A 16,435-nucleotide genomic window follows, 5' to 3' on the forward strand; every position below is an offset into this window, starting at 1 on the left:
GAAGTTCTCAAAGTGAACATGTACCTTCACTCTAGGGGTCAAACAACTAAAAATCAAGTCAGGAATCTTGGTGTGATTTTGGAGTCAGACCTGAGTTTCAGTAGCCATGTAAAGACAATAACTAAATCAGCGTATTATCATATCACCTCAAAAATATTGCAAGAATTAGATGCTTTGTCTCCAGTCAAGACTTAGAGAAACTTTTGTTCATGCTTTCATCACCAGCAGGGTGGATTATTGTAATGGGCTCCTCACTGGTCTTCCCAAAAAGACCATAAGACAGCTGCAGCTCGTACAGAACGCTGCTGCTAGGATTCTGAGCAGAACCCGAAAACATGAACACATCACACCAGTCCTCAGGTCCTTGCACTGGCTTCCAGTTGCATTTAGAATTGATTTTAAAGTACTGTTACTTGTTTATAAATCACTCAATGGTCTAGGAACTCAATACATTGCAGATATGCTCATAGAATATAAACCTAACAGATCACTCAGATCATCAGGAACAAGTCATTTAGAAATACCAAGGGTTCCCTCAAAGCAAGGAGAGTCTGCTTTTAGCTGTTACGCCAGCCGCAGCTGGAACCAGCTTCCAGAAGAGATCAGGTGTGCTCCAACAGTAGCCACATTCAAATCCAGACTCAAAACACATATTTTTATCTATGCATTTGATGATTGAGCACTGTGCTATGTCCAAACTGTTTGCACTTTATTTTATATGTATTATCTTTTTATTCTTTTAATTCCTTTTCCTGTTTTTATTTCATTTTTAATGTATTTTATATATTTTATGTATCATCTTGTTATTCTGACTTTTAATGCATTACTGTTATTTCTATTCCTTATGTTCTATTTTTATTATTCTTTTTTATGTAAAGCACTTTGAATTACCATTGTGTATGAAATGTGCTATACAAATAAAATTGTCTTGCCTTGAATTACAAGAACTTCCTATTTCGTGGCGAAACATCGAACTTTATCAGGCTGCCATGGTGAAAACTCTAGATCTTCGCAATTTAATGTCACTAAGGCCTTAAGGTTAGACTGACCAAACATGATGTTGATCTGATAAAAGGAGTTCATTAAAGTACAAGGACTGGATATGGCAAAAACTGCAAAAATTTAGCAGAGAAAATTCAAAATCTATCAAATCCATCTTCCTGTTGGGTTTTCAGATTTTGCACCCAGGGGCTTTTTTAGGTATTGGGCTTTTACATGTGTCTACAGAATTTCATACTTGTACGTGAAACACAGCACGAAGGGCGATTAATTGAAAATTTGTAGGTGGCGCTATCGAGCCATTTTGCCACACCTAATTCTGAAACCCATATCAGATGTAAATTTTCACCACTTCTGACGCATGTGCAAAGTTTCATGAGTTTTCAAACATGTTTAGGCCCTCAAAAATGCGATTCATTTCGGAGAAGAATAATTGACCGAGCAATTACAACAATGATCCTGCTGAGCATGTGTTTGTTATGTGAAAAGGTCTCCGTTAAGCCCGTCTCTGATCAACAAAGTGACCCTGAAGTGGAATCTTTCATTTAGCAAACAGAAAGACTGAGTGCAGAGCATCTGCTGTTGTGTGACTCTGTCATGCTTGGTCGTGGAAAAAGGATCTAAGACGTGGCATCTGTGACCACGATTACCTGTAACCATAGCAACGAATGACACACTGTTGGAAAATTTGTTTCATGACGGAAGTGAGATGTCGGGGGAGAGGCCTTCATGGTGTGATACTGTGACATTCTAGACTCCTAATAAAAAACAACTACCTTACATGAAATCAAAATGCTCAGTCAAACTCATTTAGTAATCTGGATACAAACAACTGCATGTCTTTGCATTAAATAGAATATATCAAACCAAGTGCCATCGGCAAACAAACACAGCTAGAGCTTTTCTAAGAACTAAATTCATATTTCTAACCCATTTTGCGATGTCTTTTAATCAAATGATGTCAAGGGGTTTTTTATTGGATGTATGAAGTGGGAGTAACCACAGGCGTAGTTTATCACATTAACTCTGGACATGTTCCATTAACGTTTGGCAACCATAAATCATACAAACAGCATTTGTCTTTACTTAGATCAGTAGCTATATCAATTTTTTTACTATTTATACCTTACAAACTACCTTTTGTGAAATGCAATTATGTTATCTTGTGATACTCTGTAAATCATGGTCTGTCATGGTCCCTGTCCTTGATTCTGATTGGTCAATAGCTGTGTTTTATTCACGATAAGACACGGCTATGATCGCTTCACCCAATGGTTCTGTGTATCACTACACAACACCCTTAGCAAACACTCTTAGCAACGTAAACTGTATGTTCTCAATTGATATTGTTTATTTTAGCTTCCTGTATCATGTAGAAGAGTATTGTGAGAAAGAGATTGAGTGAGCGAGTTTATTACCTGCATTCAGATTTAGCATTTTCCTTCAGGTCATGTTCATAAAAAAAAATGTCTGATGTAATATCTTGTCCTTTTAGCAGTTAAGGGGTTTTCCCGTGACTGACAGCGCTAGTCAAAGCATTTGTCAGATGCGTTTTGTTCCGTGAATTTTCAATGTAAAAGTCTTCCCTACTGACTGACACACTCATAAAGATAAAGTCTTTGCCGCCATCTAATGGCGTGAAACTGTAACTTCTGTTGCTGTTCACAGTAAGGGACTATTTTTTTCCGGTGGAAGGAAGGCTTTTAGAAAAAGTTTACTTCATGAAAGTTGCATTGATACATATTTCTGTCTTTAAAATGAAAATTATGTCATTAACGACTCGATTTAGTCCCGAGAGCTTTCTGTACCTCCATTGAAAATGTATATACAGTATACTGTCCATGTCCAGAAAGGTAATAAAAACATCATCAAAGTAGTCCATGTGATATCAGTGGGTTAGTTAGAAGCATCGAAAATACATTTTGGTCCAAAAATAACAAAAACTACGACTTTATTCAGCATTGTCTTCTCTTCCGGGTCTGTTGACAATCCGGGTTCATGACCCTTTAATATTGGTTTTGTGTGGTAACCATTTTATAAAAGCAATAAGGTACTCGAGGCTAGTGCTGTATCGTGAATAAGTCATGGCTAAAGGGGTAACTCTGCTTCGCGTCGTACCTAACAACGCCCTTCAGCCGTGACTACAGCACAGCCTCTCTACCTTATTGCTTACTTAATGCACAGATAGTTCCAGTCAGTTTAATCACTGTTCTATTTTAATGTGCTGTTTTCATTGAAACACACACACACATTTCACTCACACATAGAGATCGACACACAGAAACATTCAGGAGCACAGAAAATTGTTTTCATCATCACTGCCCTATGACTTATATTAATAACATAGCTTTGCTACTGAATCACTACATTATCTCAGCAGTGAGGGAGTAACATTGTCGTTTTTCATTAAACTCACAGCTTCAATGTGTGTAGAGGCACTGGAATTCACACACACATCTGTCTCTCGATAATTAATTCAAATAAATGTAATTTTACTGCAATATTTTATCTTTGTGTCTGATTTAAAGCAGAAAGAATATAGGATCTAATGAGCCGTAACTGATGAAAATGACTGCCGTTTTAACCCTTCCAATCAAATTTAGCGCTACAAATATCACGAACAGCTTTAAAGGGGACCTATAATGCCCCTTTTTACAAGGTGTAATATAAGTCTCTGGTGTCCCCAGAATGTGTCTGTGAAATTTCAGCTCAAAATACCCCACAGATCATTATAGCATGTTTTAAATCTAAATTTTTGAGTGGAAGGGAAAACATGCTGTTTTCCTGCATGTGTCTTTAAATGCAAATGAGCTGCTGCTCCCCGCCCCATTTTCAGGAAAGCACTTCCTTCAACAGCTCCTGCCTGCATCGAATACTCTGCAGAATACTAACAAATCATCTGCTTGGTTTTGATAAACATCTATATTGTGATCACTCTCACAAACATTGCAGTTCTTCATCATAATTAAAGTTTATCTGCATGCGTTTTAAAGCTATATCAGTTTAAACTTCCAATTTATTGTTTTCTGAACGTACACGCACAGAAAGCTGGCTGTCAGACGGCACGTCTCGTGAGTATTAAACTAAGTTCTCCTTCATGTCTTATTGTGTTTAAACTGTCAAATACACACAAGGTTATGTCAAAAACACACAAAGTTCACAAACACAGTCAGTTATGTCTGTTAACGTAAACAGCGGGACAGAAATCACATGTGTATATTAGATCTGTGGCTCATTCCCTTCAAAAACAAAACTAATCCACTGCGTTCAGCGACTCAGATGTCAGGAGTACATGAAGACTGTTATGTTCACTAGTCAACAAAACACCTCAATCGCTTACCAGACATTCTTGTCGCTACAGCTTTCGAGACAATGGCGGACAGTGTACAACTCGCTCAGAGCAGAAACTATGCTAATAAGGAAGAGTCCGTCAGCAGTTGTGGGCGGGGCCTGGGCAATGTGACGTCACATTGCTCAAAAATGAAAACGGCTTGTTCTATCAGACTGTTGAGGTTTTATGGGGATTATAAAAAGAAGTGGATGAATTTTTATCATTATAGGGTGCTAACACACATTTATGTTCAAACACCATGTAAAAGTGGATTTTGCATAATAGGTCCCATTTAACCTACATTAAACTTAGGTCCCGTTTAACTTGTACATTAGACTACTTGAATTCACTCCACTTCACGTTCGGCAGTTCTCCACTTCACGTATTACAGACGATTGCAGACGATTATCCCTTGACTAAGCAGACTTGCTTTGATATTCTTTTATCAAATGCAGTGTCCAAATACTTTATGAGTCTGCCGTATGACTGCACATACTTTATTTCAGCCTCATTCTGTATGGCTGGCTCCCTGGGGCTCCTCAGAACAGTCCTGTGTGAAAATAAGATGTCTGGCACTACCAGACCCATTCACACATGATGATGTGCTTTTATGAGCCGTTTATGGCCAACCAGAGGCAAGATAATACAGTTAGACACACAAAGGAGGGGGAGAAACCCAGTCTACACAGGCAGTATGAGATCTGATCACTTAGCATGCAACTGTTTGAAAGTCTTTAAATTTGCATAATGCATAAAATCTGCATGCATTGTTCATATCTAAAATTTCTCTTAAAATTACAATTAGTGGGGGAATAACAGTGGTGTGAAGCAACAACATTATGGGGTTAAAAATGTGACAAAGACACAACCACCCTCAAGAACTTTTTATATCCTGAAAAAATATAGTTCGATACGGTTTTCATTAAAAAATTACTAGTAAATTTCACAATTAAAGGGTTAGTTCACCCAAAAATGAAAACTGACTTGCACTGAAGTGCCACCATAACAATGGCAAGGATTTAAAGCTGTGATTCAGATTCAAATCGACAGAACCAGAGCCATCTCTGATACTACACGGGTCAGATGGGTCAATTCAGCTTTATTTAGTCTTACATGTTTTTCAGCTTATTTTGCCTCTCAGGTAAACAAAAAAAAACTAGGGTCTTTAAAGGGATAGTTCACCCAAAAATAATTAGTCATTATTTATTCACAAATTTCTTTCTTTCAAAGATATATTGAATCATTTTTCAACTGTTTATGTCCATAATAGATGTCTTCACAGGTCCACGAGCAGGTTCGGGTCCAAAACTTTGATGAGTGCCTCGGACACGGGTCAGGTTCAGTATTAGTTGTCTCGAATAATTTAAAATAAATGTGCTTTTTCCGAACAGACCTGAGAAGAATTCCGAATTCTTTTTAACACAATTGTATTATTTAAAACAATTCTATGACAACATTATCACACAAGTTCTCTCTGAATCCGAATTGATTATATGCATGGTTGCTTCCACATTTGCTCCATATTATTGCCTACCGTTTTAACGAGCGCCATCAGCATGGATTAAAATAAACTTTAATCATCTTATGGTCAGGTAAATAACATTACGGCAAAAGTTAGGATGTAATGAGGCACTTGCAGAGTGTATTTGTGCGTTCATGTCAAGTGCATTTTTGAGAAACGCACTTAGAAAAGGAACAAACGTTTGTAACCTCGCACACAGAAATTAATCTTATAGCTTTGAGATCCATCAAGAAATGCCACTCACTTCATTAGCTGTTTATTCATGCAGGCTTTTCTTTTTTATGTGCAGAAGCCCTTCGCCAGAGATGAGGTTAATGACGCTGCACACAACACTATCAAATCCAAATCCACTGGTCACAGTTGAAAGCCGAACTCAGAAATAACTCATATCCATCAGACAGGCAATAATATAAAGTAATAATAAACAAGTAAAAAAATTAATGAAAGTAATGGACCAGCGGCCAAATCAGCCAGCAAGACACCAGGATTTTTCCTGACTGACTGCGGAGCTGCAGGCTGTGCACATGTCAATGGCGTTTACATTCAGGTCCAGAAAATAGGCTAAATGCCGTCTGATAGGGTCGGACTTGGGTCTAATTTTATCGGGTCTGTCTCAGGTCGGGTTTTAAAAAATTTTTTTGATTCAGTTTGATTCAAGTCGGGTACAGATTTTAAGACCCGAGAAGACCACTAGTCCATACAATGAAAATAATACATTGGACCCCATTGACTTTTAAGGTATGGACAAAAAACAAGGAGACATATTTCAAAATAAATTATTTTGTGGTTCACAGAAGAAAGTAAGTCATACATGTTTGAAATGACATGATTGTGAATATATAATGACATAACTTTAATTTTTAGGTGAACTATCCGTTTAAATCTGCAAATTAGATAAAGATAAAACTTAAATAAACTACATCTACAAGTACAGTAGGTTTATTTAACATTTATACATTTATTTAACATCTTTTGTTGCTTGATAAACACAACTGTATGATCAACACAATTATTGACACAAACAGGTATTTTAGGCAACTGTCACATTAAAGGTGCCCTAGAATCAAAAATTGAATTTACCTCGGCATAGTTGAATAACAAGAGTTCAGTACATGGAAAAGACATACATTGAGTTTCAAACCCCATTGCTTCCTCCTTCTTATATAAATCTAATTTGTTTAAAAGACTTCTGGAAAACACGCGGATCTCAACATAACACCGACTGTTACGTAACAGTCGGGATCATTAATATGTATGACCCCAATATTTGCATATGCCAGCCCATGTTCAAGGCATTAGACAAGCCAGTATTAACGTCTGGATGTGCACAGCTGAATCATCAGACTAGGTAAGCAAGCAAGAACAATAGCGAAAAATGGCAGATGGAGCAATAATAACTGACATGATCCATGATAACATGATATTTTTAGTGATATTTGTAAATTGTCTTTCTAAATGTTTCATTAGCATGTTGCTAATGTACTGTTAAATGAGGTTAAAGTTAGCTATGTGAACTTTGTAAATGCACTGTAATATAGTCGAGAGCTCGTGTGGCAGGGAGCATGCCATTTAAAGGGGCGGTCTTCCAAAATCAGTGTATAGTTAATGATGCCCCAAAATAGGCAGTTAAAAAAAATAATTAAAAAAAATCTATGGGGTATTTTGAGCTGAAACTTCACAGACACATTCAGGGGACATCTTAGACTTATATTACATCTTGTGAAAAAGCATTCTTGGGCACCTTTAAGACCGAACGCTTGGATCTAATACACTGACACGTGTCCCTTTTTCATTTATAGTCTTTGCACATATCTGGTTTTCACCAAGCTGTTTGCATTCTCTTAAGCCATAAGGGGCATTTGAACTGAATTCGGGATTGTGGGATCTGCGTGATAACACACTGAGTTCTTTTTCACAACTTACTGCGCGTAATAACTTCATAAACTTTTTGAAGATCCTTGTTAAATGTACACACAAGCTTCTTTGACATCTTCGTGTATGTGATCTCCTCCACAGTCTCTAATATCCTGCTTTCACTAACTGTAAGTTAACAAACACGAATTGTGATTGGATGGTAATTTTGTTCTCCAAAATATACTATGACAAGATTGTCTTTCTTTGTTTAGGCTATTCTCACATGACAGAAGGCTGCTACTGGCTTTTATGATCAACTAGCAATGAAGTCAAGATAGAAAAGAAGAAATACGGGACAAAACATGATTTTTTTCATAGTAAGTCAGGACACTAAAAATGTAGCTGAAATACAGGATTAAGTGAAGCGCAACCATTTTGTGGAACGCCACTGTACAAGTTTGACCCAAAATGCTGTAGTAGTGACCAAACTGCTGCATCGTCCTCATTAAACAGCTTCACAGCACAGCAGTCTTTGACAAGGACTTCAATGAGAGGGTTGGCAGATTCACTTCAGATTAGCAATTTGCAATTCGCTGCCTCATTCTGTCAGTCAAACCTCAATAAAGCATGTCTTACCTCAGCAATTCTCAAGATGTTGTGCCCATTGATCTCAAAGGTAGAGGAGTAGGTGACACAAAGCAGGACCTACAACACAGAAAACTACAAAACATTAGCCGTTTAATATAACAGCCACTTTGGCATCAACTCTACCTAAAATGATTCAACACTTCAGTATTAGAAAGAGGAGATGAGGAACACAGTGTGTCTAGAGACACACGTGTGCCAGTAATGCTGCAAATCCGTCCAATTGACGGGTGCAGAGCAGACACTGAATTCATTAAGCCTGCTAAGCAACACAACATTTTTTGAGACAGACTATTCCAGCTCGGTGCTGAGCAAATCTTTTCTCCACAAATCACATCACACACACTCTTGATGAAGGTACAGAGAAACACGGACCTTCATGACCTCCACCTGCAGGTCTTCATGTAGGGCGGGCGTCACCCTGATGGCTTCCAGGATCTGACTCAACAGCTGCTTCTCTGGAACCTCTGTTTCCACAGCAACAAAGCAATCCTCACACAGGATCTTCTGTCAACGCCACAGGACAACAGCAAAACATGAAAATGCATGCAGAGGAGCATGAACTAACAAACATTTAAAAAAAATTAACACCTGTCATCTTGCCATGTTTGTAAGCTGAATTATAAATGTATGAAATTGTGAGTGGTTGCATGCAAAACTTGCCACCACAATGCTAGGCATTCACTGTAAAAACAATGATTATAATTTTAAAACCTGTTAAAATGTAAAAACCTTTTAATTGATAAAAGGTAAGTCGCTTACTTTATACACTGAAAAAACTGTCATTTTACAGTAAAATAATAATAAAAAAAAAAATATATATATATATATATATATATATATATATATAGGAAAAAACAGATTTAACATTACTTAATTAACATTACTTAAGAGATTTCTGAGAAATTCTGCTGAAAGTGCATTGGACCGAGCATATAACAAACTTGTAGCCAATCAGCGGTAGGGGGCCTGTCCACTCATGATGGGGAAGAGAGAGAGCCAATCATCGGTAGGAGGCATGTCCACTCATGATGGGGGAGGAGAGAGAGTGAGCCAATCAGCGGTAGGGAGCGTGTCCACTCGTGATGGGGGAGAAGAGAGAGTGAGCCAATCAGCAGTAGGGGGAGTGCCTATTCATGATGGGGGAGGAGAGACAGTGAGCCAATCAGCAGTAGGGGGCGTGTCCACTCATGATGAGGAGGAGAGACAGTGAGCCAATCAGCAGTATGGGGAGTGTCCACTCATGATGAGGAGGAGAGACAGTGAGCCAATCAGCAGTAGGGGGTGTGTCCACTCATGATGAGGAGGAGAGACAGTGAGCCAATCAGCAGTAGGGGGAGTGTCCACTCATGATGAGGAGGAGAGACAGTGAGCCAATCAGCAGTAGGGGGAGTGTCCACTCATGATGAGGACGAGAGACAGTGAGCCAATCAGCAGTAGGGGGCGTGTCCACTCATGATGAGGAGGAGAGACAGTGAGCCAATCAGCAATAGGGGGAGTGTCCACTCATAAAGGAGGAGAGAGAGAGAGCCAATCATCGGTAGGAGGCATGTCCACTCATGATGGGGGAGGAGAGAGAGTGAGCCAATCAGCGGTAGGAGGCATGTCCACTCATGATGGGGGAGGAGAGAGAGTGAGCCAATCAGCGGTAGGGAGCGTGTCCACTCGTGATGGGGGAGAAGAGAGAGTGAGCCAATCAGCAGTAGGGGGAGTGCCTATTCATGATGATGAGGAGAGACAGTGAGCCAATCAGCAGTAGGGGGAGTGTCCACTCATGATGAGGAGGAGAGACAGTGAGCCAATCAGCAGTAGGGGGCGTGTCCACTCATGATGAGGAGGAGAGACAGTGAGCCAATCAGCAGTATGGGGAGTGTCCACTCATGATGAGGAGGAGAGACAGTGAGCCAATCAGCAGTAGGGGGTGTGTCCACTCATGATGAGGAGGAGAGACAGTGAGCCAATCAGCAGTAGGGGGAGTGTCCACTCATGATGAGGAGGAGAGACAGTGAGCCAATCAGCAGTAGGGGGAGTGTCCACTCATGATGAGGACGAGAGACAGTGAGCCAATCAGCAGTAGGGGGCGTGTCCACTCATGATGAGGAGGAGAGACAGTGAGCCAATCAGCAATAGGGGGAGTGTCCACTCATAAAGGAGGAGAGAGAGTGAGCTAATCATCAGTAGGGGGCATGCCTACTCATGATGAGGGAGGAGAGACAGTGAGCCAATCAGCAATAGGGGGAGTGTCCACTCATGATGAGGAGGAGAGAGAGTGAGCTAATCATCAGTAGGGGGCATGCCTACTCATGATGAGGAGGAGAGACAGTGAGCCAATCAGCAGTAGGGGGCGTGTCCACTCATGATGATGAGGAGAGACAGTGAGCCAATCAGCAGTATGGGGAGTGTCCACTCATGATGAGGAGGAGAGACAGTGAGCCAATCAGCAGTAGGGGGTGTGTCCACTCATGATGAGGAGGAGAGACAGTGAGCCAATCAGCAGTAGGGGGAGTGTCCACTCATGATGAGGAGGAGAGACAGTGAGCCAATCAGCAGTAGGGGGCGTGTCCACTCATGATGAGGAGGAGAGACAGTGAGCCAATCAGCAGTAGGGGGTGTGTCCACTCATGATGAGGAGGAGAGAGAGTGAGCTAATCATCAGTAGGGGGCATGCCTACTCATGATGAGGAGGAGAGACAGTGAGCCAATCAGCAGTAGGGGGAGTGTCCACTCATGATGAGGAGGAGAGAGAGTGAGCTAATCATCAGTAGGGGGCATGCCTACTCATGATGAGGAGGAGAGACAGTGAGCCAATCAGCAGTAGGGGGCGTGTCCACTCATGATGAGGAGGAGAGACAGTGAGCCAATCAGCAGTATGGGGAGTGTCCACTCATGATGAGGAGGAGAGACAGTGAGCCAATCAGCAGTAGGGGGAGTGTCCACTCATGATGAGGAGGAGAGACAGTGAGCCAATCAGCAGTAGGGGGAGTGTCCACTCATGATGAGGACGAGAGACAGTGAGCCAATCATCAGTAGGGGGCATGCCTACTCATGATGAGGGAGGAGAGACAGTGAGCCAATCAGTGTTCATTTTTTGTTCTTCATTGTCATTCATTCGTCATCTCTGCATTATTTTTCATGAAGGATTATTTTGCTTCACCTCAGCTATGATAAAGAGACATCCACTCTTGTATGCACTTCGTGCATTTTAGAGGTGGAGCAATGAAGGGAGGGGTGTGTTTGTTTGGGTTGATTTCAAATAGCAACAGGGTTTCTCAGAAAACACTTACTGCACCTTTAAATAAATTTACACTATGTTTGTTTTTGTTTTTTTAAATAAATTTAAGTTCAATCTATAAAATTTGCTATTGTATTTTTTACAGTAAATGTAAGGCAACCACAGCTGTAACCACAGTTTCTGATTGGTTAATAACATGTTGCTATGTGGCTTCAAGGGTGTTCTGGATAGTTGTTAGCACGTTGCTATGCAGTTGGTAAGGTGTTCTGGGAGGTTGCTGGCCCAAAACAAAAGAGTCTCTGTGATATTCTGGTCCCAAGATATGGTCCATTCGTGTTCATTTGTAAACATCACAAAATGAGTTATAAGTCTAGCATGCTTTGCTTGGCTTAGCAAATACCATTAAATAATTCAGAGACAAAACATATTGGGTCCAGCTTTATCTTAAGTGTACCTAAATCATTTTGTATGTCTTAAAACGTGAATTGTTTAGTAATGCAAACACCTGCATTCCAGTGAGGGCCGTCTGAGCCAGTTTAGTGTTTTTAGACTCCAGTGCCAATTGAAGAGGGAAGAAACACTTCTCTCTGCAACAAAAATAGTTCACACTTTACATCCAGAACATGAAAGATAAAACTCAGGAAGAGTATTTAACATTTTCTAGTGTCACTGTCTGCCTCTGATGATTCAGAGATCATTTGTTAGACTCTTTGAATGAAGGCATCTGATGTATGAATAAATATAGAAGAAGCTAAAAAAAAAAAAAAAAAAGGTATAGCCAGAAAATTGCTAAGGGAAAATTCTTATGCATTTGGTCATTTTAATACTTTATTAAAGCCTTTTCACTGTGTACAAATTAAAGATTTAAAAATAGGGAATATAATGCAAAACTTAATAAATGTGCTTGTCTATTGCCTTTTATAGATTATGTTTGCATGGATCATAAAGAAAGTACAATGTATCTGACAAAATACAATTGTGACAATGCAAATATTGCATATGGAATCAAAACACTTGCCTGAGTTTAGATGGTGGGATTTTAACTGATCCATTCTGAGCTTGAAGGGTCTCTGTAAAACAAAAATGTTATGTGACAGTATTATATAAAATTATAAAACCAATATAAAAAAAAAGAAAAGAAAAAACCTAAACATTTAAACAAATTAAAAACCCAATCATTCCTAACTATTCAAAGTAGGAGTAAGCGATATACCGGCAGACATTAACCATTAGAAATTTGTCAACTGGTAGAGATTTTGGACTATCGTCTCTATCGCGGTTACGCCACGTTGCTATGCTGTGCCTTCACGAAAACGTATTATTATTAAGCATTGTAGATTAAAAACAAGTGATTTTAAACTGCTGAAACACAACAAGCTGTGAAAGAGAGCTCATTTCACTATATGCGCACACTGTCTGAGAGACGGTTTCTGAGCACTCTCTGAGAGACACACACATGAAGCTGATGCTCATAGGGCGTGCGAGTACTGAACTGAGTTCTTTTTGCCGCCTAATTAGGCTTGAATGGTTAAATACACACTTATGTGTCAAAATGCCCATTTTACTCTTTTCAAATATCCTTGTAAACAGTCATCTATGTCATAAGTAAATGTAAACAGTTGAGAAAGAATGACGTATGTGTAACAGTATATTGGATCCATGCATTAGTTCTTAAAGTGACAGCAGCCTAATAAACCTGCTGCCATCTGTGTCATTAAAGGGTTAGTTCACCCAAAAATGAAAATAATGTCATTTATTTCTCACCCTCATGTCGTTCCACACCCGTAAGACCTTTGTTAATCTTCGGAACACAAATTAAGATATTTTTGTTGAAATCCGATGGCTCAGTGAGGCCTGCATTGACAGCAATGACATTTCCTCTCTCAAGATCCATAAAGGTACTAAATCAGTTCATGTGAATACAGTGGTTCAATATTAATATTATAAAGCAACGAGAATATTTTTTGAGCGCCAAAAAATCAAAATAACGACTTATTTAGTGATGGCTGATTTCAAAACACTGCTTCAGGAAGCTTCGGAGCGTATATAAATCAGCGTGTCGAATCAGCGGTTCGGAGCACCAAAGTCACGTGATTTCAGCAGTTTGACACGCGATCTGAACCATGAAACACGCTGATTTATATACGCTCCAAAGTTTCCTGAAGCAGTGTTTTGAAATCGTCCATCACTAAATAAGTCGTTATTTTGTTTTTTTGGTGCACCAAAAATATTCTCGTTGCTTTATAATATTAATATTGAACCACCGTACTCACATGAACTGATTTAAATATGTTTTTAATACCTTTATGGGTCTTGAGAGAGGAAATGTCATTGCTCCCTATGGAGGCCTCACAGAGCCATCGGATTTCAACTAAAATATCTTAATTTGTGTTCTGAAGATTAACAAAGGTTTTACGGGTGTGGAACGACATGAGGGTGAGTAATTAATGACAGAATTTTCATTTTTTGGTGAACTAACCCTTTAATTTTAATCAAACAACAGAAAATCTCTCAACGCCCTTAACTGAATCACTTTTGTCTTTCTTTAATAATAAATGTATATTTAATTTACACAGTGAAGGCATGTAGTTTTTTTTATACATTTGATTACTTTATACAATTTAGGGCTCCAGACAGCACCTGATTTGGTGGCGTGGGGGGGGTATTAATCATTAAGGTGATTTAATCATACTACTATAGTTTTGCATTAATTTATCTAAAATTATTTAAAAACTTTTATTAACAACAGAAACTATTTTTTATATGGAAAATATAAATATTCTACTATTATCAAATGTACCACACTGAACTGACCGACCACTACAGTGATTATAAAAGGAGCGCTCTTTACTTGCTTGTAATTCAGTCACTATTTGCAGAAGTTTTAGTTTTTCATGAGACTGTATGACTTTTCCTACTTTTACTAGGGAGTGGAAATGGCTAATAAGCCAATAAGTGCTCCTCTGCTGCCATATACTGGTTATAGTAGTATTTCTTATTTCTAGTGCTTGAAGTTTTTCAGGTAGGTCTATTTCTTCTAATTCATTTATTTGTTTTTATTTTATCACAGACTGTTTATTTGTCAGTATTAGTTTTTGTGTGATTTTGAAATTGGTGATGAGAAGTGTGAAATTTCAATGGTATCAAACATTTGGATGATATAAAAACCTTATTTAAAAAGCCAAAAATAACTATATTGTGATATATATAATTATCGTGAAATAAAATTACTCGTATCATGATATAATATTTTGGTCATATCGCCCACCCATAATTCAAAGTGAAACAAATACTGCACAGAAATCCTAACAGCTTCACAATAAAAAAAAAACTATTTCAGATCAGGCTTTGCTATACTGTCATCTGATCTATTCATTGATCCTGTAAAATGAGCCAGAGTTGCACAGCATCAGTTTTGAGCCCCTGGTCTGTTGGCACAGCATGACTGAGAGTTCGTGATATAAAGGTCAATTAAGTGCATGAAGCTCCGCATCATCTTAAACTATTGTATAGTATGGCACTGAAGCTGCTATTGCACATCCACTAAACAGACTATTAGTTACACACAGAATGAGTTTATTTACCTATTACTATATTTAACTATTAACTATAACATCTATCACACTTTAAATATGTAAATATTACAATAATATTTTTTTTTATCATATAATACAATTAAATTTTTGTTTATTTTCCCCGAATATTCGACTACTACTACTACTACTAATAATAATAATTCTGTTATTGTCTATATTTCTGGGTCATACTAAAAGCAAAGGGCTTATATACAAAAAAAGCAAATAAATAAATATATTAAAGCAATCATTAAAAGATAAAATTGACCATTAATAGGAGCTTCCTTACAGACTGTCATTTAAAAGTTCTGTGGCTTTGCCATGCCTCAAATAATGGTAAAATTATAATTTCATATGATTAACATATTCATAATTGAATTTGCATGGTATTCCAAAGTAGGCAACTCATAGTGCATGTACAAAAACACACTATTAACATGGCCATGGGACTTTTTTCATTTTTGACTGCATGCATTTTGAAAATAAAAAGGTTTAAAGCCAAACCATTGAACATTATAACAATCAAATACACATGGTTCAAATGCACACATAGGCTCATTGCATGAGTGCCCACTGCAAATAAAACTATTTCATTTGATTTCACTTTGCATGTTTTCATTCCATTCTTCATGTTGTTCAAAAAAATTAATGTTCAATTTGACAGAAAAGGTCGACACATCCTGTAACAGCTGTTACATTAGGATTCAGCTGCTGTAAATAAACATCCGTGAAAGGCGGGCACTCTTGTGCTCTGACTGTACACTTATATAGCTGCTCTCAAACATTAAAACATTATTTTTAACATGCTAAACTCGCGTGTCATTCATTCCTCACAGACGCTCCACAAACAGGTGCATCTTCTTCTTACCGCACGCGACACTGCAGGAGTCCCGGATCGCTTTATGTTTACTGCCCGATGCCTCCTTCTGGAGCTTGCGGAGAATCTCCTCCATTGCGCTGCTGATGAGGAAGGATAAATGATATGGTGGTACGTGGAATAAAATGATGGTTTCAGGCCTCCTGCCTAAAGCTCAGCATCCCTACAGTAGAGATGATTCACTTTAACAACAGTGATACGTCACGCTGCACGTCAGTTATCAGACTCTGCGGGGAAGCCGCTGGTATTCAGTAACGCTGCAATACAGAAAATATTGTTTCGACAAAATTAAAGCGGACATCTAGGGTTTAAACTGCATTCTAGAGCACGCATCTGATTTGAGGGGTGGTGCGCAGCCCTTGTGTCCACTGCTACTTCCCGTCCGAGAATTAAGCTTCGA

The 16,435-nt window shown here is 38.7% G+C and overlaps 1 protein-coding gene across 1 annotated transcript in view; it reads right to left on the bottom strand.

Annotated features, from left to right (window-relative positions):
• arfgef3 (ARFGEF family member 3) overlaps positions 1-16,435 on the bottom strand; it is a 74,241-nt gene extending 57,806 nt beyond the window's left edge. The window contains exons 1-5 of the mRNA XM_067386820.1: positions 16,027-16,435; positions 12,602-12,653; positions 12,089-12,170; positions 8,727-8,858; positions 8,343-8,411 (exon numbers count right to left, since the gene is read on the bottom strand). Of these exons, the coding sequence (XP_067242921.1) occupies positions 8,343-8,411; positions 8,727-8,858; positions 12,089-12,170; positions 12,602-12,653; positions 16,027-16,111 (420 nt within the window). The 5' untranslated portion in view covers positions 16,112-16,435. The remainder of the gene's footprint in view (positions 1-8,342; positions 8,412-8,726; positions 8,859-12,088; positions 12,171-12,601; positions 12,654-16,026) is intronic.

Source organism: Chanodichthys erythropterus, chromosome 5 (genome assembly GCF_024489055.1).
Source record: "Chanodichthys erythropterus isolate Z2021 chromosome 5, ASM2448905v1, whole genome shotgun sequence".
NCBI classification, from domain to species: Eukaryota; Metazoa; Chordata; class Actinopteri; order Cypriniformes; family Xenocyprididae; genus Chanodichthys; species Chanodichthys erythropterus.